General features: G+C 36.2%; 1 protein-coding gene across 1 annotated transcript in view; it reads left to right on the top strand.

Moving 5' to 3' along the window:
- The first annotated feature begins 4,493 nt into the window (after window positions 1–4,493).
- Window positions 4,494–24,125, top strand: part of LOC140045326 (uncharacterized) — a 32,267-nt gene continuing 12,635 nt past the window's right edge. The window contains exons 1-2 of the mRNA XM_072090296.1: window positions 4,494–4,607; window positions 22,473–22,542. Of these exons, the coding sequence (XP_071946397.1) occupies window positions 22,483–22,542 (60 nt within the window). The 5' untranslated portion in view covers window positions 4,494–4,607; window positions 22,473–22,482. The remainder of the gene's footprint in view (window positions 4,608–22,472; window positions 22,543–24,125) is intronic.

The raw sequence follows: 24,125 nt of genomic DNA, 5'->3' as shown, positions 1-24,125 counted from the left end.
AACAAGTTGCATCACCGGGTTGTTTAAAACACGACTTTATTTTTAATATTCAATAATTAGAAATATCTTTAATATATATATTCCGAGTTAGTTCTTGAAATGGTAGATTACTGTACTAAACATGAGAAAGGTATACAGCTGATAGAATTTACTACAAGATAACGCTGTGCAATTCCTTGTTATTTTCTCACTATTTCGGTCGGTTGGTCGATCGGTTAATCGTTGAACACTAACTTGAGCACCCGACTGCAGCCATGTGTATGATTATGACCTTGTTTAAAAACATCTTAGAATTCTGAACGGTATAGTTCGATGAAATTCAATGTGTGTTATCTGTAAATTCTTTATAGTGTATACTAACATGTATAACGAATTTTCCACGAAACGAAAATTGCATTCACTTATGGTCTATGTTTCGGTCCGTTTTAAATGCAAGAGGTTAGAAAATTATTCTCCAATACAAACAACTTATAAAATTTATTTAAAAAAATGTAAGCTGGTTCATGACGTATCAGAGTAGAGTATACGTACGTTATCTAAACAAATTAAACATCATGTGATAAGCAGCGCGAATTGGAATTTCCAAGTACAACGTTCTTTTTTTGGTCATTCTCATCTTTGAACCTCACAGTTGAGTATTCAGGTTAACATTGTATCAATTGGTTTTTAGTTTTTATGAGGCGTAAGTAATTTATTATTATTATAATTATATATTATAGGCCTAACTAGAATTTTAGATTGACATATTATCAGTATTGTAATTTAAATTATAGAATATGTTGTTATGGGTTAGGCTATGATTTATTCTTCTATGGTTAGATGAATTATTTCAATAGCGGAAACCGAATTAACTGTAGTTATTTATCATTTAAATGTTCAATTTAATCGAACATTTTAAAAGCCTCTTAAGTTAAAACGATGTAAAATTCATCTCGAGGGTCAAGACAATAACGATAGCACAACATTATTAAATGCATCAAAATAATATTTATTTAATCAACAGCAAGATTATAAACAATGTGAAAATGTAGTGATTCTGATTGATGTTATAGTCTTAGAAATCAATACCCTAACTAACTTAACTTTAAAAAAAATTATATTAAGGGGACACAGGAAGGATGACTAATTAAATGGTATCACATCCTGTTTGACTTTCTTTGAAAGACACAACACAAAGTAGTAGTAGTAGTAGTAGTAGTAGTAGTAGTAGTGTTCCAAGTTAAGTAAACATCGAGGAGAGTAAGGGGTGAATAGCCTGTGTGACTAATAGGGTTTGGACCCACCATGTTACACTTTCTATTTCTCTAATCTCTCCACCACCTATATGCCTGTTTGTATAAGCCTATCAGATTTATTATTATTCTTTTCAGACTGATCAAGATGCTTAAACTGCCAACACTTTTTCTAGTTGTTTTTCTTCCAAATGTTCTTGCAGACTACGTAAGTTTAGTATTTTCAAAAATTACTTTCATAAATTCAACAGTAAGATCTATATTGATTAGTCGTCAATTGCTTAATTAAACATATCCTATCTGACGATACTGTAATTAGTGGTTTTCTTTGCGATAGTAAGCATAATGTAAATGAATTTGTTAATGAAGTTGGAAGATTTGTTAATTGGTGTGAGGATATGACCACGTAAAATTGCACAACGTATTATTAAAGCTGATCTAACGCCTTGTTCATTTATCTATGAAAAAAGTAAACAATATTATGAAAGACCCCACTTATCCGTTACATTACTGTTATAACTTAAATAGATCAGGTATTAGGCTACAACCTCCAAGAGCAAATCTTTGTAGAACTAGAAAATCCTTCGTTGTAAATAGCATTCATATTTTTAATTCTAATGTAAGACGACAATGTAATTTTTAAATAGTTTTACATTTTTAACAGTATTTTTAACTTTTATCTTGTTTTTTTAATCTGTTATAATACTGCACGTTTTAAATTGTTGCAATATTGTTGTTTTAATCTACCAAGCCAAGTGAATTTCCATTTTTATGGACAAATAACATTTCTTGAATCTTGAATAAGAGCATTTAGAAAGAATCGCACGAAAACAATCCGTTTATTTTGCCATAAAGTACTTCTGTAACCTTTGAATAGTATGACAGAGATGTGATACATGTTGTGAAAATATTGTGTCTACTGCTTGTTTACCAGTTATCCAATGCAATGAAAGACAAAGCAACTTTTAATAATAACTATTTTATGTCTAAATTGTAAACAACCAATGTATAAGTATCCAAATTGATCCAAAATCTTTTTTAATGTTGCCTCTTTTACATATGTTCATTTTTATATTAACTTTGTTGGTGTTTTGGCGTTTTTCACTTGTAACTTTACATGTTTTTATCTATATTCACCTTTTTAAATATTTTATCATTTGTACATCACATGTAATTCAGTTTTACTACTGCCAGTTGTGATTATTTTTTTGAATAAACTTGAATGAAAAAAAAAGGAACGACCGACAATTGATAAACACTACCAAACTTGTGATTTTAATGTTGTTCACCAATGGAAGATAATATTTCTGAGTCAAAATGTAATTATTAATATAAGCTCTGTTTTATTTTTCAGAATTGCTTTATAATTCAGTGAGTATATTTATCGTTTAGTAATTTGTCAAGAGTTTATTTATATCCAAGAGGAAGTAGAATAGTCAAATTATGAAATAATTCAATTTCTGTTTATTTTAGATGTTCAAGTGATGAATATTGCTGCAATTATGAAACGTGTTGTTCCATTGTCACATTGTGGTGGGTGTGGTATGTATAATGTTTATAATACGTTTTGTTACAAGATGACGGGATAATTGGGAGAGTATGGTGCTCTCTCGAGTTTATTCTAAACAGAATGATACAAAAATAAATATGTGATTCATATGAATACATTATTATTGAAGGCTTATTACTTGAAACTCATTTCTATATCTCCTCCTCCTCCTCCTCTCACTGTCTCCCCCTACTTCATTCCACAGGTTTATTGTCAGTTTGGTAGTACTTATGTGTATCACGTGCTGCTATTGCTGTTGTTGTCGCCGCTGGGGAAGGAGTGTTGTGGTGGTTCAAACATCGCCACCACCCAATCAGAATGTATCTGGTTACGATCAATTCCATAACAGTCCTTTGTAAATTTTGAAGAAAGACGTTTTAGGCTGCGGTGTTGCTTGTTTAATTTAGGCTAAAAACATGTAAAGTCAGAAAAATAAATATTATTTGTCGAAACTGTAAGAATTTCTGCATTTCATCATTATTTCCCTCTTATAAATTATATATCATGTTATATTGCTTATATGTTTTAGCCGAGTTTGATGTTATTTTGAGAACAATATTCTCGTTACCTCGCCTCTGTACCCATTTTCATAAATGTAATCATATTATGGCATCATTTTCCAATGACGAACGTTACAAATACACACAAATTATTCAACTTCTCACTAACTCTTATAGTGAAGGATCTGTACCAACAGGTGGTAAATGGTCCATTCCTAATTGCACACTTTAAAGTGCACATGAGCTAAGTGTACACTGGACCTACGGTTTATAGTCCTTATTCGAGAAGATTGGTCGTTCTACCACCAGAACCAGTTAGTGAGCCTCGAACCCTTTGCCGATGTCATGGCTACTGTCCACTGTCTACCGCTCACTCGCTAAATGTCTGAACTTTCACATTATCTTTATCACCTGTATGAAGTCACGGCGAACGATATTGATAGTTTTCTCCACCAAAGTTGTAGAATTCGCTAGCATTATTTTTTCTACTTCTTTTGTTTGTATTTTTAAAACCTCATTTGCCTGCTCAAGACCGTTTCTATAACTTTAACCTCAGCTTAATACTCCGTTTCACGTGTTTTCACAGCGCTTAAATACTTTTGTTTTTACGCTCTAAAAATTCATAACCATTTAGAAAGGTTCGTAAGATTACACGTTAGATATCATGCGTAATTGAAATCGGTAAATTAAAAACAAAATCGAAATTTCTCTACCAAAACTAATATTCATAGTAAAACCTTATTTGACTCAACTGAACTTACGAAAGTAAGCCTTTGTTTTTCCCGGTTTTATAACTACAGTTTTAACAATGTATGCTACACAGCTGTTACTGCTAGATACTAAACATTCATTTTCGTTGTGATACGGTAATGTACGAAACAGTAAACAACGTCATTTGAACGCCCCGCCACATGCATTATACATAATATTATAGTATTATACCACATTTCTATGTAGTAGAATGTGTGATCTGCAATTTATCAAGCATGCATCCTGCATTTTGATACAATTGGTAGGCCCCTAACTGTATTTGTCACTTCTTGATATTAATTGTGTTCTATTACAGGTATTTCATATCTAAGAGGCATTTATTTCATAATACATAACATATATATAGGGCCTAATAACATATTACACCTCCCTCTGCCTCTGACTAGACGTATCACAGGTCGTTATTCTAGTGACGTTTCTGAAAGAAAAACATCACGTGATAAAGCACAACGAATTGGAATTTCCAAGTTCTAGTGTAAACGTTTTTCTTTGTTCCTCACTTGCAGTCGAGAACTAAACTTACGTATTTACTGTTCTTTTGTAAAGCTGATAAACGTAAGTTAGGTGTTATTATCAGGTTTCTAACTACAGTTAATGATTAGGTTAATTATCAGCAATGTTTAATATAACTTATTTTTAGTTCAGTGTGATTGTAATAGGCCTACATACAGAACACTAGGTTTAACCGGCGTGAAGTTGGTTACTTATTCCTTATTCGATATTCAATTTTTTTTGTGAAGTTGGATCCTTATTCGACATTCACATTCACATGTATGGGGCGCAATATGTGTAATATTTTAATTAAATGATTTTATACTTACGGCTTAGATTAACTAGGGCTATGATTTATAGGGCTATAACTTCGTTATAAACGGCATGGACCGGGATGACGATACATGGGTTCGGGCTAGTAGGGTCCAGTCGTTTCAGAAAAATACCACTTGCCCCGGTCCTTGCCGTCTAGCTGTCATTTTACGCCATTTTAAAACCTTACTACAATTTAACGTTTTTTAAAATAAAAAATGCAATATAACCGGATGATTTATAGGGCTATAATTACGTGATAAACGGCATGGACCGGGATGACGATACATGGATTGGGGCGAGTAGGATCTAGTCATTTCAGAAAAATACCACTTGCCCCGGTCCATGCCGTCTAGCTGCCATTTTACGCCATTTTAAAACGTTACCACAATTTAAGTTTTTTTTTATAAAAAATGCAATATAACCGTATGATTTATAGGGCTATAATTACGTTATAAACGGCATGGACCGGGATGACGATACATGGGTTGGGGCTAGTAGGGTCCTGTCGTTTCAGAAAAATACCACTTGCCTCGGTCCATGCCGTCTAGCTGTCATTTTACGCCATTTTAAAACGTTACTACAATTTAACGTTTTTTTAAATAAAAAATTCAATATAACCGGATGATTTATAGGGCTATAATTACGTGATAAACGGCATGGACCGGGATGACGATACATGGGTTGGGGCGAGTAGGGTCCAGTCAATTCAGAAAAATACCACTTGCCCCGGTCCATGCCGTCTAGCTGTCATTTTACGCCATTTTAAAACGTTACCGGTCCTACAATTTAATTTTTAAAAATAAAAAATGCAATATAACCGAATGATTTATAGGGCTATAAATACGTTATAAACGGCATGGACCGGGATGACGATACATGGGTTGGGGCTAGTAGGGTCCAGTAGTTTAAAAAAAATACCACTTGACCCGGTCCATGCCGTCTAGCTGCCATTTCACGCCATTTTAAAACCTTACTACAATTTCACGTTTTTATAAAAATTGCAATATAACCGGATGAAATATAGGGCTATAATTACGTTATAAACGGCATGGACCGGGATGACGATACATGGGTTGGGGCGAGTAGGGTCCAGCTATTTCAGAAAAATACCTCTTACCCCGGTCCATGCCGTCAAGCTGTCATTTTACGCCATTTTAAAACGTTACTACAATTTAAGGTTTTCATAAAAAATGCAATGTAAACGTATGATTTATAGGTCTATAATTACGTTATAAACGGCATGGACCGGGATGACGATACATGGGTTGGGGCAAGTAGGGTCCAGTCAATTCAGAAAAATACCACTTGCCCCGGTCCATGCCGTCTAGCTATCATTTTACGCCATTTTAAAACGTTACCACAATTTAAGTTTTTTTAAATAAAAAATGCAATATAACCGTATGATTTATAGGGCTATAATTACGTTATAAACGGCATGGACCGGGATGATGATACATGGGTTGGGGCTAGTAGGGTCCTGTCGTTTCAGAAAAATACCACTTGCCTCGGTCCATGCCGTCTAGCTGTCATTTTACGCCATTTTAAAACGTTACTACAATTTAACGTTTTTTTAAATAAAAAATTCAATATAACCGGATGATTTATAGGGCTATAATTACGTGATAAACGGCATGGACCAGGATGACGATACATGGGTTGGGGCGAGTAGGGTCCAGTCATTTCAGAAAAATACCACTTGCCCCGGTCCATGCCGTCTAGCTGTCATTTTACGCCATTTTAAAACGTTACCGGTCCTACAATTTAATTTTTAAAAATAAAAAATGCAATATAACCGAATGATTTATAGGGCTATAATTACGTTATAAACGGCATGGACCGGGATGACGATACATGGGTTGGGGCTAGTAGGGTCCAGTAGTTTAAAAAAAATACCACTTGACCCGGTCCATGCCGTCTAGCTGCCATTTCACGCCATTTTAAAACCTTACTACAATTTCACGTTTTTATAAAAATTGCAATATAACCGGATGAAATATAGGGCTATAATTACGTTATAAACGGCATGGACCGGGATGACGATACATGGGTTGGGGCGAGTAGGGTCCAGTTATTTCAGAAAAATACCTCTTACCCCGGTCCATGCCGTCTAGCTGTCATTTTACGCCATTTTAAAACGTTACTACAATTTAAGGTTTTCATAAAAAATGCAATGTAAACGTATGATTTATAGGGCTATAATTACGTTATAAACGGCATGGACCGGGATGACGATACATGGGTTGGGGCAAGTAGGGTCCAGTCAATTCAGAAAAATACCACTTGCCCCGGTCCATGCCGTCTAGCTATCATTTTACGCCATTTTAAAACGTTACTACAATTTAACGGGTTTTTTTTAATAAAAAATGCAATATAACCGAATGATTTATAGGGCTATAATTACGTTATAAACGGCATGGACCGGGATGACGATACATGGGTTGGGGCTAGTAGGGTCCAGTAGTTTCAGAAAAATACCACTTGACCCGGTCCATGCCGTCTAGCTGCCATTTCACGCCATTTTAAAACCTTACTACAATTTAACGTTTTTATAAAAAATGCAATATAACCGGATGATATATAGGGCTGTAATTACGTTATAAACGGCATGGACCGGGATGACGATACATGGGTTGGGACGAGTAGGGTCCAGTCAATTCAGAAAAATACCACTTGCCCCGGTCCATGCCGTCTAGCTATCATTTTACGCCATTTTAAAACGTTATGCGCCTTGAGCACTCTGGAGTGGTATGTGCGCTATAAAAATCTTATTATTATTATTATATTATTATACAATTTAACGGTTTTTTTTATAAAAAATGCAATATAACCGAATGTTTTATAGGGCTATAATTACGTTATAAACGGCATGGACCGGGATGACGATACATGGGTTGGGGCTAGTAGGGTCCAGTAGTTTCAGAAAAATACCACTTGACCCGGTCCATGCCGTCTAGCTGCCATTTCACGCCATTTTAAAACTTTACTACAATTTAACGTTTTTTTAAATAAAAAATGCAATATAACCGAATGGTTTATAGGGCTATAATTACGTTATAAACGGCATAGACCGGGATAACGATACATGGGTTGGGGCGAGTAGGGTCCATTCATTTCAGAAAAATACCACTTGCCCCGGTCCATGCCGTCTAGCTGTCATTATACGCCATTTTAAAACGTTACTACAATTTAAGGTTTTCATAAAAAATGCAATGTAAACATATGATTTATAGGGCTATAATTACGTTATAAACGGCATGGACCGGGATGACGATACACGGGTTGGGGCAAGTAGGGTCCAGTCAATTCAGAAAAATACCACTTGCCCCGGTCCATGCCGTCTAGCTATCATTTTACGCCATTTTAAAACGTTACTACAATTTAACGTTTTTTTAAATAAAAAATGCAATATAACCGAATGGTTTATAGGGCTATAATTACGTTATAAACGGCATGGACCGGGATGACGATACATCGGTTGGGGCAAGTAGCGTCCAGTCAATTCAGAAAAATACCACTTGCCCCGGTCCATGCCGTCTAGCTATCATTTTACGCCATTTCAAAATGTTACTACAATTTAACGTTTTTTTAAATAAAAAATGCAATATAACAGGATGATATATAGGGCTATAATTACGTGATAAACAGCATGGACCGGGATAACGATACATGGGTTGGGGCGAGTAGGGTCCATTCATTTCAGAAAAATACCACTTGCCCCGGTCCATGCCGTCTAGCTGTCATTTTAAGCCATTTTAAAACGTTACTACAATTTAACGTTTTTTTAAATAAAAAATGCAATATAACAGGATGATATATAGGGCTATAATTACGTGATAAACAGCATGGACCGGGATAACGATACATGGGTTGGGGCGAGTAGGGTCCAGTCAATTCAGAAAAATACCACTTGCCCCGGTCCATGCCGTCTAGCTGTCATTTTAAGCCATTTTAAAACGTTACTGTTACTACAATTTAATTTTTTTAAATACAAAATGCAATATAACCGAATGATTTATAGGGCTATAATTACGTTATAAACGGCATGGACCGGGATGACGATACATGGGTTGGGGCTAGTAGGGTCCAGTAGTTTCAGAAAAATACCACTTGACCCGGTCCATGCCGTCTAGCTGCCATTTCACGCCATTTTAAAACCTTACTACAATTTAACGTTTTTATAAAAAATGCAATATAACCTGATGAAATATAGGGCTATAATTACGTTATAAACGGCATGGACCGGGATTACGATACATGGGTTGGGGCGAGTAGGGTCCAGTCATTTAAGAAAAATACCTCTTACCCCGGTCCAAGCCGTCTAGCTGTCATTATACGCCATTTTAAAACGTTACTACAATTTAAGGTTTTCATAAAAAATGCAATGTAAACATATGATTTATAGGACTATAATTACGTTATAAAGGGCATGGACCGGGATGACGATACATCGGTTGGGGCAAGTAGGGTCCAGTCAATTCAGAAAAATACCACTTGCCCCGGTCCATGCCGTCTAGCTATCATTTTACGCCATTTCAAAATGTTACTACAATTTAACGTTTTTTTAAATAAAAAATGCAATATAACCGGATGATATATAAGGCTATAAGTACGTTATAAACGGCATGGACCGGGATAACGATACATGGGTTGGGGCGAGTAGGGTCCATTCATTTCAAAAAAATTCCACTTGCCCCGGTCCATGCCGTCTAGCTGTCATTTTACGCCATTTCAAAATGTTACTACAATTTAACGTTTTTTTAAATACAAAATGCAATATAACCGAATGATTTATAGGGCTATAATTACGTTATAAACGGCATGGACCGGGATGACGATACATGGGTTGGGGCTAGTAGGGTCCAGTAGTTTCAGTAAAATACCACTTGACCCGGTCCATGCCGTCTAGCTGCCATTTCACGCCATTTTAAAACCTTACTACAATTTAACGTTTTTATAAAAAATGCAATATAACCTGAGGAAATATAAGGCTATAATTACGTTATAAACGGCATGGACCGGGATGACGATACATGGGTTGGGGCGAGTAGGGTCCAGTCATTTAAGAAAAATACCTCTTTCCCCGGTCCATACCGTCTAGCTGTCATTATACGCCATTTTAAAACGTTACTACAATTTAAGGTTTTCATAAAAAATGCAATGTAAACATATGATTTATAGGGCTATAATTACGTTATAAACGGCATGGACCGGGATGACGATACATGGGTTGGGGCAAGTAGGGTCCAGTCAATTCAGAAAAATACCACTTGCCCCGGTTCATGCCGTCTAGCTATCATTTTACGCCATTTTAAAACGTTACTACAATTTAACGTTTTTTTAAATAAAAAATGCAATATAACCGAATGGTTTATAGGGCTATAAATACGTTATAAACGGCATAGACCGGGATGACGATACATGGGTTGGGGCTAGTATGGTCCAGTACTTTCAGAAAAATACCACTTGACCCGGTCCATGCCGTCTAGCTGCCATTTCACGCCATTTTAAAACCTTACTACAATTTAACTTTTTTATAAAAAATGCAATATAACCTGATGAAATATAGGGCTATAATTACATTATAAACGGCATAGACCGGGATGACGATACATGGGTTGGGGCGAGTAGGGTCCAGTCATTTAAGAAAAATACCTCTTACCCCGGTTCATGCCGTCTAGCTGTCATTATACGCCATTTTAAAACGTTACTACAATTTAAGGTTTTCATAAAAAATGCAATGTAAACATGATTTATAGGGCTATAATTACGTTATAAACGGCATGGACCGGGATGACGATACATGGGTTGGGGCAAGTAGGGTCCAGTCAATTCAGAAAAATACCACTTGCCCCGGTCCATGCCGTCTAGCTATCATTTTACGCCATTTTAAAACGTTACTACAATTTAACGTTTTTTTAAAATAAAAAATGCAATATAACCGAATGGTTTATAGGGCTATAATTACGTTATAAACGGCATGGACCGGAATGACGATACATGGGTTGGGGCTAGTAGTGTCCAGTCGTTTCAGAAAAATACCACTTGACCCGGTCCATGCCGTCTAGCGGCCATTTCACCCCATTTTAAAACGTTACTACAATTTAACTTTTTTTATAAAAAATGCAATATAACCGGATGATATATAAGGCTATAATTACGTTATAAACGGCATGGACCGGGATGACGATACATGGGTTGGTGCGAGTAGGGTCCAGTCATTATAGAAAAGTACCACTTGCCCCGGTCCATGCCGTCTAGCTGTCATTTTACGCCATTTTAAAAGGTTACTACAATTTAAGGTTTTTAAAATTAAAAAATGCACTATAAACGTATGATTTATAGGGCTATAATTGCGTTATAAACGGCATGGACCGGGATGACGATGCATGGGTTGGGACGAGTAGGGTCTAGTCATTTTGGAAAAATACCACTTGCCCCGGTCCATGCCGTCTAGCTGTCATTTTACTCCATTTTAAAACGTTACTACAATTTAACGTTTTTTTAAATAAAAAATGCAATATAACCGAATGGTTTATAGGGCTATAATTACGTTATAAACGGCATGGACCGGGATGACGATACATCGGTTGGGGCAAGTAGGGTCCAGTCAATTCAGAAAAATACCACTTGCTCCGGTCCATGCCGTCTAGCTATCATTTTACGCCATTTCAAAATGTTACTACAATTTAACGTTTTTTTAAATAAAAAATGCAATATAACAGGATGATATATAGGGCTATAATTACGTTATAAACGGCATGGACCGGGATAACGATACATGGGTTGGGGCGAGTAGGGTCAATTCATTTCAGAAAAATACCACTTGCCCCGATCCATGCCGTCTAGCTGTCATTTTAAGCCATTTTAAAACGTTACTGTTACTACAATTTAATTTTTTAAAATACAAAATGCAATATAACCGAATGATTTATAGGGCTATAATTACGTTATAAACGGCATGGACCGGGATGACGATACATGGGTTGGGGCTAGTAGTGTCCAGTAGTTTCAGAAAAATACCACTTGACCCGGTCCATGCCGTCTAGCTGCCATTTCACGCCATTTTAAAACCTTACTACAATTTAACGTTTTTATAAAAAATGCAATATAACCTGATGAAATATAGGGCTATAATTACGTTATAAACGGCATGGACAGGGATGACGATACATGGGTTGGGGCGAGTAGGGTCCAGTCATTTAAGAAAAATACCTCTTACCCCGGTCCATGCAGTCTAGCTGTCATTAAACGCCATTTTAAAACGTTACTACAATTTAAGGTTTTCATAAAAAATGCAATGTAAACATATGATTTATAGGGCTATAATTACGTTATAAACGGCATGGACCGGGATGACGATACATGGGTTGGGGCAAGTAGGGTCCAGTCAATTCAGAAAAATACCACTTGCCCCGGTCCATGCCGTCTAGCTATCATTTTACGCCATTTTAAAACGTTACTACAATTTAACGTTTTTTTTAAATAAAAAATGCAATATAACCGAATGGTTTATAGGGCTATAATTACGTTATAAACGGCATGGACCGGAATGACGATACATGGGTTGGGGCTAGTAGGGTCCAGTCGTTTCAGAAAAATACCACTTGACCCGGTCCATGCCGTCTAGCGGCCATTTCACCCCATTTTAAAACGTTACTACAATTTAACTTTTTTTTATAAAAAATTCAATATAACCGGATGATATATAGGGCTATAATTACGTTATAAACGGCATGGACCGGGATGACGATACATGGGTTGGTGCGAGTAGGGTCCAGTCATTATAGAAAAGTACCACTTGCCCCGGTCCATGCCGTCTAGCTGTCATTTTACGCCATTTTAAAAGGTTACTACAATTTAAGGTTTTTAAAAATAAAAAATGCACTATAAACGTATGATTTATAGGGCTATAATTACGTTACAAACAGCATGGACCGGGATGACGATGCATGGGTTGGGACGAGTAGGGTCTAGTCATTTTGGAAAAATACCACTTGCCCCGGTCCATGCCGTCTAGCTGTCATTTTACTCCATTTTAAAACGTTACTACAATTTAACGTTTTAAAAAAAAAAAATGCAATATAAACGCATGATATAATAGGGCTATAATTACGTTATAAACGGCATGGACCGGGATGACGATACATGGGTTGGGGCGAGTAGGGTCCACCAGTCATTTAAAAAAAATACCTCTTACCCCGGTCCATGCCGTCTAGCTGTCATTTTACGCCATTTTAAAACGTGACTACAATTTAAGGTTTTCATAAAAAATGCAATGTAAACGTATGATGTATAGGGCTATAATTACGTTATAAACGGTTTGGACCGGGATGACGATACATGGGTTGGGGCTAGTAGGGTCCAGTCGTTTCAGAAAAATACCACTTGACCCGGTCCATGCCGTCTAGCGGCCATTTCACGCCATTTTAAAACGTTACTACAATTTAACTTTTTTATAAAAAATGCAATATAACCGGATGATATATAGGGCTATAATTACGTTATAAACGGCATGGACCGGTATGAAGATACATGGGTTGGTGCGAGTAGGATCCAGTCATTAAAGAAAAGTACCACTTGCCCCGGTCCATGCCGTCTAGCTGTCATTTTACCCCATTTTAAAACGTTACTACAATTTAACGTTTTTAAAAATAAAAAATGCACTATAAACGTATGATTTATAGGGCTATAATTACGTTATAAACGGCATGGACCGGGATGACGATGCATGGGTTGGGACGAGTAGGGTCTAGTCATTTCGGAAAAATGCCACTTGCCCCGGCCCATGCCGTCTAGCTTTCATTTTACGACATTTTAAAACGTTACTACAATTTAAGTTTTTTTAAATAAAAAATGCAATATAACCGAATGATTTATAGGGCTATAATTACGTTATAAACGGCATGGACCGGGATGACAATACATGTGTTGGGGCTAGTATGGTCCAGTCGTGTCAGAAAAATACCACTTGCCCCGGTCCATGCCGTCTAGCTGTCATTTTACGCCATTTTAAAAGGTTACTACAATTTAAGGTTTTTAAAATTAAAAAATGCACTATAAAGTATGATTTATAGGGCTATAATTACGTTATAAACGGCATGGACCGGGATGACGATGCATGGGTTGGGACGAGTAGGGTCTAGTCATTTCGGAAAAATACCACTTGCCCCGGTCCATGCCGTCTAGCTGTCATTTTACGCCATTTTAAAACGTGACTACAATTTAAGGTTTTCATAAAAAATGCAATGTAAACGTATGATGTATAGGGCTATAATTACGTTATAAACGGCATGGACCGGGATGACGATACATGGGTTGGGGCAAGTAGGGTCCAGTCAATTCAGAAAAATACCACTTGCCCCGGTCCATGCCGTCTAGCTATCATTTTACGCCATTTTAAAACGTTACTACAATCTAACGTTTTTTTTAAATAAAAATGCAATATAACCGAATGATTAGGGCTATAATTACGTTATAAACGGCATGGACCGGGATGACGATACATGGGTTGGGGCTAGTAGGGTCCAGTCAATTCAGAAAAATACCACTTGCCCCGGTCCATGCCGTCTAGCTATCATTTTACGCCATTTTAAAACGTTACTACAATTTAAGGTTTTTTTAAATAAAAAATGCAATATAAAAGGATGATATATAGGGCTATAATTACGTTATAAACGGCATGGACCGGAATGACGATACATGGGTTGGGGCTAGTAGGGTCCAGTCATTTCAGAAAAATACCACTTGCCCCGGTCCATGCCGTCTAGCTGTCATTTTAAGCCATTTTAAAACGTTACCGTTACTACAATTTAATTTTTTAAAATACAAAATGCAATATAACCGAATGATTTATAGGGCTATAATTACGTTATAAACGGCATGGACCGGAATGACGATACATGGGTTGGGGCTAGTAGGGTTTAAGAAAAATACCACTTGACCCGGTCCATGCCGTCTAGCTGCCATTTCACGCCATTTTAAAACCTTACTACAATTTAACGTTTTTATAAAAAATGCAATATAACCTGATGAAATATAGGGCTATAATTACGTTATAAACGGCATGGACCGGGATGACGATACATGGGTTGGGGCGAGTAGGGTTCAGTCATTTAAGAAAAATACCTCTTACTCCGGTCCATGCCGTCTAGCTAGCTGTCATTTTACGCCATTTTAAAACGTTACTAAAATTTAAGGTTTTCATAAAAAATGCAATGTAAACATAGGATTTATAGGGTTATAATTACGTTATAAACGGCATGGACCGGGATGACGATACATGGGTTGGGGCAAGTAGGGTCCAGTCAATTCAGAAAAATACCACTTGCCCCGGTCCATGCCGTCTAGCTATCATTTTACGACATTTTAAAACGTTACTACAATTTAACGTTTTTTTTAATAAAAAATGCAATATAACCGAATGGTTTATAGGGCTATAATTACGTTATAAACGGCATGGACCGGGATGACGATACATGGGTTGGGGCTAGTAGGGTCCAGTCGTTTCAGAAAAATACCACTTGACCCGGTCCATGCCGTCTAGCGGCCATTTCACGCCATTTTAAAACGTTACTACAATTTAACTTTTTTATAAAAAATGCAATATAACCGGATGATATATAGGGCTATAATTACGTTATAAACGGCATGGACCGGTATGAAGATACATGGGTTGGTGCGAGTAGGATCCAGTCATTATAGAAAAGTACCACTTGCCCCGGTCCATGCCGTCTAGCTGTCATTTTACCCCATTTTAAAACGTTACTACAATTTAACGTTTTTAAAAATAAAAAATGCACTATAAACGTATGATTTATAGGGCTATAATTACGTTATAAACGGCATGGACCGGGATGACGATGCATGGGTTGGGACGAGTAGGGTCTAGTCATTTCGGAAAAATGCCACTTGCCCCGGCCCATGCCGTCTAGCTTTCATTTTACGACATTTTAAAACGTTACTACAATTTAAGTTTTTTTAAATAAAAAATGCAATATAACCGAATGATTTATAGGGCTATAATTACGTTATAAACGGCATGGACCGGGATGACAATACATGTGTTGGGGCTAGTATGGTCCAGTCGTGTCAGAAAAATACCACTTGCCCCGGTCCATGCCGTCTAGCTGTCATTTTACGCCATTTTAAAACGTTACTACAATTTAACGTTTATTTTTTTTTAAAATGCAATATAACCGAATGATTTATAGGGCTATAATTACGTTATAAACGGCATGGACCGGGATGACGATGCATGGGTTGGGACGAGTAGGGTCTAGTCATTTCGGAAAAATACCACTTGCCCCGGTCCATGCCGTCTAGCTGTCATTTTACGCCATTTTAAAACGTGACTACAATTTAAGGTTTTCATAAAAAATGCAATGTAAACGTATGATGTATAGGGCTATAATTACGTTATAAACGGCATGGACCGGGATGACGATACATGGGTTGGGGCAAGTAGGGTCCAGTCAATTCAGAAAAATACCACTTGCCCCGGTCCATGCCGTCTAGCTATCATTTTACGCCATTTTAAAACGTTACTACAATCTAACGTTTTTTTTAAATAAAAATGCAATATAACCGAATGATTAGGGCTATAATTACGTTATAAACGGCATGGACCGGGATGACGATACATGGGTTGGGGCTAGTAGGGTCCAGTCAATTCAGAAAAATACCACTTGCCCCGGTCCATGCCGTCTAGCTATCATTTTACGCCATTTTAAAACGTTACTACAATTTAAGGTTTTTTTAAATAAAAAATGCAATATAAAAGGATGATATATAGGGCTATAATTACGTTATAAACGGCATGGACCGGAATGACGATACATGGGTTGGGGCTAGTAGGGTCCAGTCATTTCAGAAAAATACCACTTGCCCCGGTCCATGCCGTCTAGCTGTCATTTTAAGCCATTTTAAAACGTTACCGTTACTACAATTTAATTTTTTAAAATACAAAATGCAATATAACCGAATGATTTATAGGGCTATAATTACGTTATAAACGGCATGGACCGGAATGACGATACATGGGTTGGGGCTAGTAGGGTTTAAGAAAAATACCACTTGACCCGGTCCATGCCGTCTAGCTGCCATTTCACGCCATTTTAAAACCTTACTACAATTTAACGTTTTTATAAAAAATGCAATATAACCTGATGAAATATAGGGCTATAATTACGTTATAAACGGCATGGACCGGGATGACGATACATGGGTTGGGGCGAGTAGGGTTCAGTCATTTAAGAAAAATACCTCTTACTCCGGTCCATGCCGTCTAGCTAGCTGTCATTTTACGCCATTTTAAAACGTTACTAAAATTTAAGGTTTTCATAAAAAATGCAATGTAAACATAGGATTTATAGGGTTATAATTACGTTATAAACGGCATGGACCGGGATGACGATACATGGGTTGGGGCAAGTAGGGTCCAGTCAATTCAGAAAAATACCACTTGCCCCGGTCCATGCCGTCTAGCTATCATTTTACGACATTTTAAAACGTTACTACAATTTAACGTTTTTTTTAATAAAAAATGCAATATAACCGAATGGTTTATAGGGCTATAATTACGTTATAAACGGCATGGACCGGGATGACGATACATGGGTTGGGGCTAGTAGGGTCCAGTCGTTTCAGAAAAATACCACTTGACCCGGTCCATGCCGTCTAGCGGCCATTTCACGCCATTTTAAAACGTTACTACAATTTAACTTTTTTATAAAAAATGCAATATAACCGGATGATATATAGGGCTATAATTACGTTATAAACGGCATGGACCGGTATGAAGATACATGGGTTGGTGCGAGTAGGATCCAGTCATTATAGAAAAGTACCACTTGCCCCGGTCCATGCCGTCTAGCTGTCATTTTACCCCATTTTAAAACGTTACTACAATTTAACGTTTTTAAAAATAAAAAATGCACTATAAACGTATGATTTATAGGGCTATAATTACGTTATAAACGGCATGGACCGGGATGACGATGCATGGGTTGGGACGAGTAGGGTCTAGTCATTTCGGAAAAATGCCACTTGCCCCGGCCCATGCCGTCTAGCTTTCATTTTACGACATTTTAAAACGTTACTACAATTTAAGTTTTTTTAAATAAAAAATGCAATATAACCGAATGATTTATAGGGCTATAATTACGTTATAAACGGCATGGACCGGGATGACAATACATGTGTTGGGGCTAGTATGGTCCAGTCGTGTCAGAAAAATACCACTTGCCCCGGTCCATGCCGTCTAGCTGTCATTTTACGCCATTTTAAAACGTTACTACAATTTAACGTTTATTTTTTTTTAAAATGCAATATAACCGAATGATTTATAGGGCTATAATTACGTTATAAACGGCATGGACCGGGATGACGATACATGGGTTGGGGCAAGTAGGGTCCAGTCAATTCAGAAAAATACCACTTGCCCCGGTCCATGCCGTCTAGCTGTCATTTTACGCCATTTTAAAAGGTTACTACAATTTAAGGTTTTTAAAATTAAAAAATGCACTATAAACGTATGATTTATAGGGCTATAATTACGTTATAAACGGCATGGACCGGGATGACGATGCATGGGTTGGGACGAGTAGGGTCTAGTCATTTCGGAAAAATACCACTTACGTTTATAACGTAATTATAGCCCTATAAATCATTCGGTTATATTGCATTTTTTATTAAAAAAAACGTTAAATTGTAGTAACGTTTTAAAATGGCGTAAAATGATAGCTAGACGGCATGGACCGGGGCAAGTGGTATTTTTCTGAATTGACTGGACCCTACTTGCCCCAACCCATGTATCGTCATCCCGGTCCATGCCGTTTATAACGTAATTATAGCCCTATAAATCATTCGGTTATATTGCATTTTTTATAAAAAAAACGTTAAATTGTAGTAACGTTTTAAAATGGCGTAACATGATAGCTAGACGGCATGGACCGGGGCAAGTGGTATTTTTCTGAATTGACTGGACCATACTAGCCCCAACCCATGTATCGTCATCCCGGTCCATGCCGTTTATAACGTAATTATAGCCCTATAAATCATACGTTTACATTGCATTTTTTATGAAAACCTTAAATTGTAGTAACGTTTTAAAATGGCGTAAAATGACAGCTAGACGGCATGGACCAGGGTAAGAGGTATTTTTCTGAAATAACTGGACCCTACTCGCCCCAACCCATGTATCGTCATCGCGGTCCATGCCGTTTATAACGTAATTATAGCCCTATATTTCATCCGGTTATATTGCAATTTTTTTTAAAACGTGAAATTGTAGTAAGGTTTTAAAATGGCGTGAAATGGCAGCTAGACGGCATGGACCGGGTCAAGTGGTATTTTTCTTAAACTACTGGACCCTACTAGCCCCAACCCATGTATCGTCATTCCGGTCCATGCCGTTTATAACGTAATTATAGCCCTTTAAATCATTCGGTTATATTGCATTTTTTATTTTAAAAAATTAAATTGTAGTAACGGTAACGTTTTAAAATGGCGTAAAATGACAGCTAGACGGCATGGATCGGGGCAAGTGGTATTTTTCTGAAATGACTGGACCCTACTTGCCCCAACCCATGTATCGTCATTCCGGTCCATGCCGTTTATAACGTAATTATAGCCCTATATATCATCCTGTTATATTGCATTTTTTATTTAAAAAAACGTTAAATTGCAGTAACGTTTTAAAATGGCGTAAAATGACAGCTAGACGGCATGGACCGAGGCAAGTGGTATTTTTCTGAAACGACAGGACCCTACTAGCCCCAACCCATGTATCGTCATCCCGGTCCATGCCGTTTATAACGTAATTATAGCCCTATAAATCATACGGTTATATTGCATTTTTTATAAAAAAAAAACTTAAATTGTGGTAACTTTTCAAAATGGCGTAAAATGGCAGCTAGACGGCATGGACCGGGGCAAGTGGTATTTTTCTGAATTGACTGGACCCTACTTGCCCCAACCCATGTATTGTCATCCCGGTCCATGCCGTTTATAACGTAATTATAGCCCTATAAATCATACGGTTATATTGCATTTTTTATAAAAAAAAAACTTAAATTGTGGTAACTTTTCAAAATGGCGTAAAATGGCAGCTAGACGGCATGGACCGGGGCAAGTGGTATTTTTCTGAATTGACTGGACCCTACTTGCCCCAACCCATGTATTGTCATCCCGGTCCATGCCGTTTATCACGTAATTATAGCCCTATAAATCATCCGGTTATATTGCATTTTTTATTTTAAAAAACGTTAAATTGTAGTAAGGTTTTAAAATGGCGTAAAATGGCAGCTAGACGACATGGACCGGGGCAAGTGGTATTTTTCTGAAACGACTGGACCCTACTAGCCCGAACCCATGTATCGTCATCCCGAACCATGCCGTTTATAACGAAGTTATAGCCCTATAAATCATAGCCCTAATTAATCTAAGCCGTAAGTATAAAATTATTTAATTAAAATATTACATTATTGCGCCCCATACATGTGAATGTGAATGTCGAATAAGGATCCAACTTCACAAAAAAAATTGAATATCGAATAAGGAATAAGTAACTAACTTCACGCCGGTCTAGGTTTAATGTTATATAGGCCTACTCTTTGAAAATAATCTGAATGACTCTCTCCGAACATTAAGTAGGCTATAATATGTAAAAGTCTGAGTATCAAATAACAAAAATCAACCATGGAGGTAATAATTTACACCTCCATGAGTAAACGTTAAAACATAATTTAACTATAGTTACAGAAAAGGTGTTGAATGTAATGTAGAGTTCATTCAATCTAAATTGAAAAAGATATATTTAAAGTGTATACCCTCCCATTTCCTTTAATGAGCTTGTGAGATCAAGCGTCAGAGGTGGGAAGGGCGTTTAATACATTGTAAGACTATAGGTCAATACATGTTTATATTCATCGTTTGTTATTTTTCCTAGACTATGAGATCAACTTCTGAATGAAGTTAAACAATGAGCTACAATTTCAGACTTTAAAACCCAACTCACCAAACATTTGATCTCAAAATATTAAATTGTTTATGATGTTTATTCAATGCAGCTTATTCTTAATTGGTGTATTTCATTATAACTTTGTTTTGTTTTTAATTAATTTGTACTAAGCTAGATAGTTTTGTTTTTTGTTTTGTTTTTTTGTATTGATGGAGTAAGAGCAGTTTTCTGTTTGGGCTCATGCCTATTACTTGCTCCTGGCAATATGAAATGTAAAACGTACTTTTAAGAACTTTTGCCAAATAAATATCATTATTATTATTATTAAAGATGTATTGCCCTTCTGAAAAAATAATTCTTTTTGTTGAATATTCTATTTTAATGTAACACAATAGTTCTTCAACGACAAACAAATGTATTTACCTGAAAAAATCTAATTTAAAGCAAAAAAATGGTCAAATTTGGCTGCCAGCCAATGAATTTTTGGTTGAATTTTAAAATTTATTTTGTTATTTTATAAATTAAAACATGATTTTTTTTCGTTTTTTATCTATTGAAGTGATTAACTTTATTAAAACTACAACAACATATTCAAAGTCGGATTTAATTAATCTTTAATTTGTGAATGCTACAAAGCATTTACCAGAAGCTTAGGCAACTTTCGTTTGGTTTGTGGTTTCCTCTCTGTCTCTGAACCTAAGACCTAAGATCACGAAAGCTAAGACCCAAGACCTAAAATAACAAATTCTAAGATATACTACAGCTTAAAAACAATACTTGTTTATCCATACATAATTTTAAACACAGTATTTATTACCATAAATATAATTAAATACTACCGCAAAACATAGATAAACTCACATTATTTTCGCTCGTTGAGTAAATCTTGTGTCTTAGGGGGTCTTAGCTTCCGTGGTCTTAGGTTTCGTGACACCCCTTTAATCTGGGTGTCTAGAAAACTCAGATCTAGAAAACTCAGATCTCAATATCTGAGTTTTCTAGTTCCAAAATGGAACTAGAAAACCCAGATCATCAAATGGATCGTTCCATTGTTATTAGAGGGGTAGCATATATTAAATACTACACAGTATTATACGTTTTCTTACTAATAATAATACTATACACCTTTTAAAATGTAGGCTTAGCATTTAGGCCTAGCTAAGCAAACTCAATTCAAGGCTCAACGTGTGGGCGCTATCGCGATGTATCGCGAAGAGTAGGCCTGGTCCTACAGTACTAGACTAGAAGTGGTCGACTCGTACCCAAAATAACTCGTACCTATTTCCAACTTGGCTAACTCATACCTCAACCAACTCGTACCCACCCACACCAACTCGTACATGCCTACATTTTAACGGTAACATGCACTGTATTTTCTTTATGATTTAAGCCGTAGGCGGCTTCTACATGTTACAATAATATTAGTAAGAAAACGTACACAGTAATCAGTTTTAATAATACTTCTAGTATTTCAAATGACCTACCTGCTGATTAATAATGGAACGATCCAAATGACCTACCAACCAATCAATGATGATCTGAGTTTTCTAGTTCCATTTTTCTAGATCTAGAAAACTCAGATATATCTGAGATCTGAGTTTTCTAGATCTAAGTTTTCTAGACACCCCTTTAATCTTCCGTCAATTCATTTTTAGACTGATCAAGATGTTCAGACTGTTGACATTGTTTATGGTTGTTTGTATTCCAAATGTTCTTGGAGACTACGTAAGACTAATTTTATTTTATTTAAAATCACATCGAGATCTTTTAATTTAACATTATATATAGAATATAAAATTAATTAGTATGATTATGATTAAGTTCTAGTAAAGTAGTATAGTATATTCGATTTCCTCACTATAACATAAAATTCAGAAACCTCGAACGAAAACAAACCCTCTACCAACGAAGTTTGCATTTTTTTTCTGACTAAACCAGCTAATATTCTTTTTCTGGCTTTAAATTACTTCCATGTGAAATTTTAAAAAAAGTGCATAATTATACAATATAATTTTAAATTGACTATGCATTTGGTGTCATCTACAAATCACTCATCTGGAACCATCTGATTGTTGCTATAGTAAGATTCGTTTGGTTACAACCAATTTTATATGCTGAAAAGAATTGTTTCTTGACGTTCGGATCAATATGCTTTGATCGTCCTCTCCGATCCTCAGCACTCATGAGTATGATCGAAAACACTTATATTAACGTATTTATTTTCCCCATGAAAATACTGTAAAACCTTAAACAATATAATATCAATAATAATGTATCTACAAGAAATTGAATCTTATCCAAAGAAGTTTCTCCAGATCATGTTTCCCAGGCTAGTGTGTTCAAACTGATACAAGATCTAAAAATGACCTATGTCTAGTAAAGCCAGACACAGAATATAAAAAAAAGTTTTTCCTACCGTGGAGCAAAAATTTGGAACGAAATTGATATACATGTAATACAAAAAAATGCTCTTTCCCTAAACAATTTCAAAAGATTAATTTCTCCTTAATTTAAGCCTGTTTTGTTGTGGTGAGTTTTATAATTGTTTAGCTTTTCTGTTTTAATTTTATCTACTAACTAGAAAATATATTAATTCATTAATATAAAAATGTATAATTTTCTTGTTAGTTTATCAGTTTGATAATTGTGATATTGTAGTTTTATTTCTTTCATACGGCCTCGTGGAAGGACATTTTGTTGTGAACGAGTCTCCGTTTTAAAATAAAGATTTTATTAATATTATTATTATGTATTCCCTCCGTTCATTAAATATCTCGATATTCCCGACTTTCTTTCCTCAAACTCCTTCTGTTCAATGCTTCAACAGTTAGTACCTGTATAGGTGATATATTCTTTGGTTTAGGGTCAAAATGTCAAAATCAACACTGTGTGGTCATGTTACAAGTATTGTCAAAACAATATAGATTACGGTATCTGATAAAACTCGTCATGTCATGTCATGTCATGACACGTCATTAATGTGTCTGTAGATTTGCATTGTTGTATACATTCAAGTTTCTCGTAGAATTAAATAACCCCACACCTCAGAGAATTAAAGAGGTTAAACGTTTCTTCCTTGGTACTGTTGGCTCCGAAGAATTTATTAGATTATCTGATAAGCTCGTGGAAAGTATACGTCATTATTAATAATGTGTCTGTAGATTTGCATACATTGTGGCACATCCAGTTTCTTGTAAACTTTTTCCACTTGTTTCCTTTCCTGGGTAGGCCTCTTGTGCACGTGACCTTTCCATGGCTTATTTAATGTCATTTGCTGTTAAATTAATGTTTAACAACATTGTTTTCAA

The sequence above is a fragment of the Antedon mediterranea genome, chromosome 1 (genome assembly GCF_964355755.1).
Source record: "Antedon mediterranea chromosome 1, ecAntMedi1.1, whole genome shotgun sequence".
Classification (NCBI taxonomy): domain Eukaryota; kingdom Metazoa; phylum Echinodermata; class Crinoidea; order Comatulida; family Antedonidae; genus Antedon; species Antedon mediterranea.
This window is presented reverse-complemented; position numbering and strand designations above follow the sequence as displayed.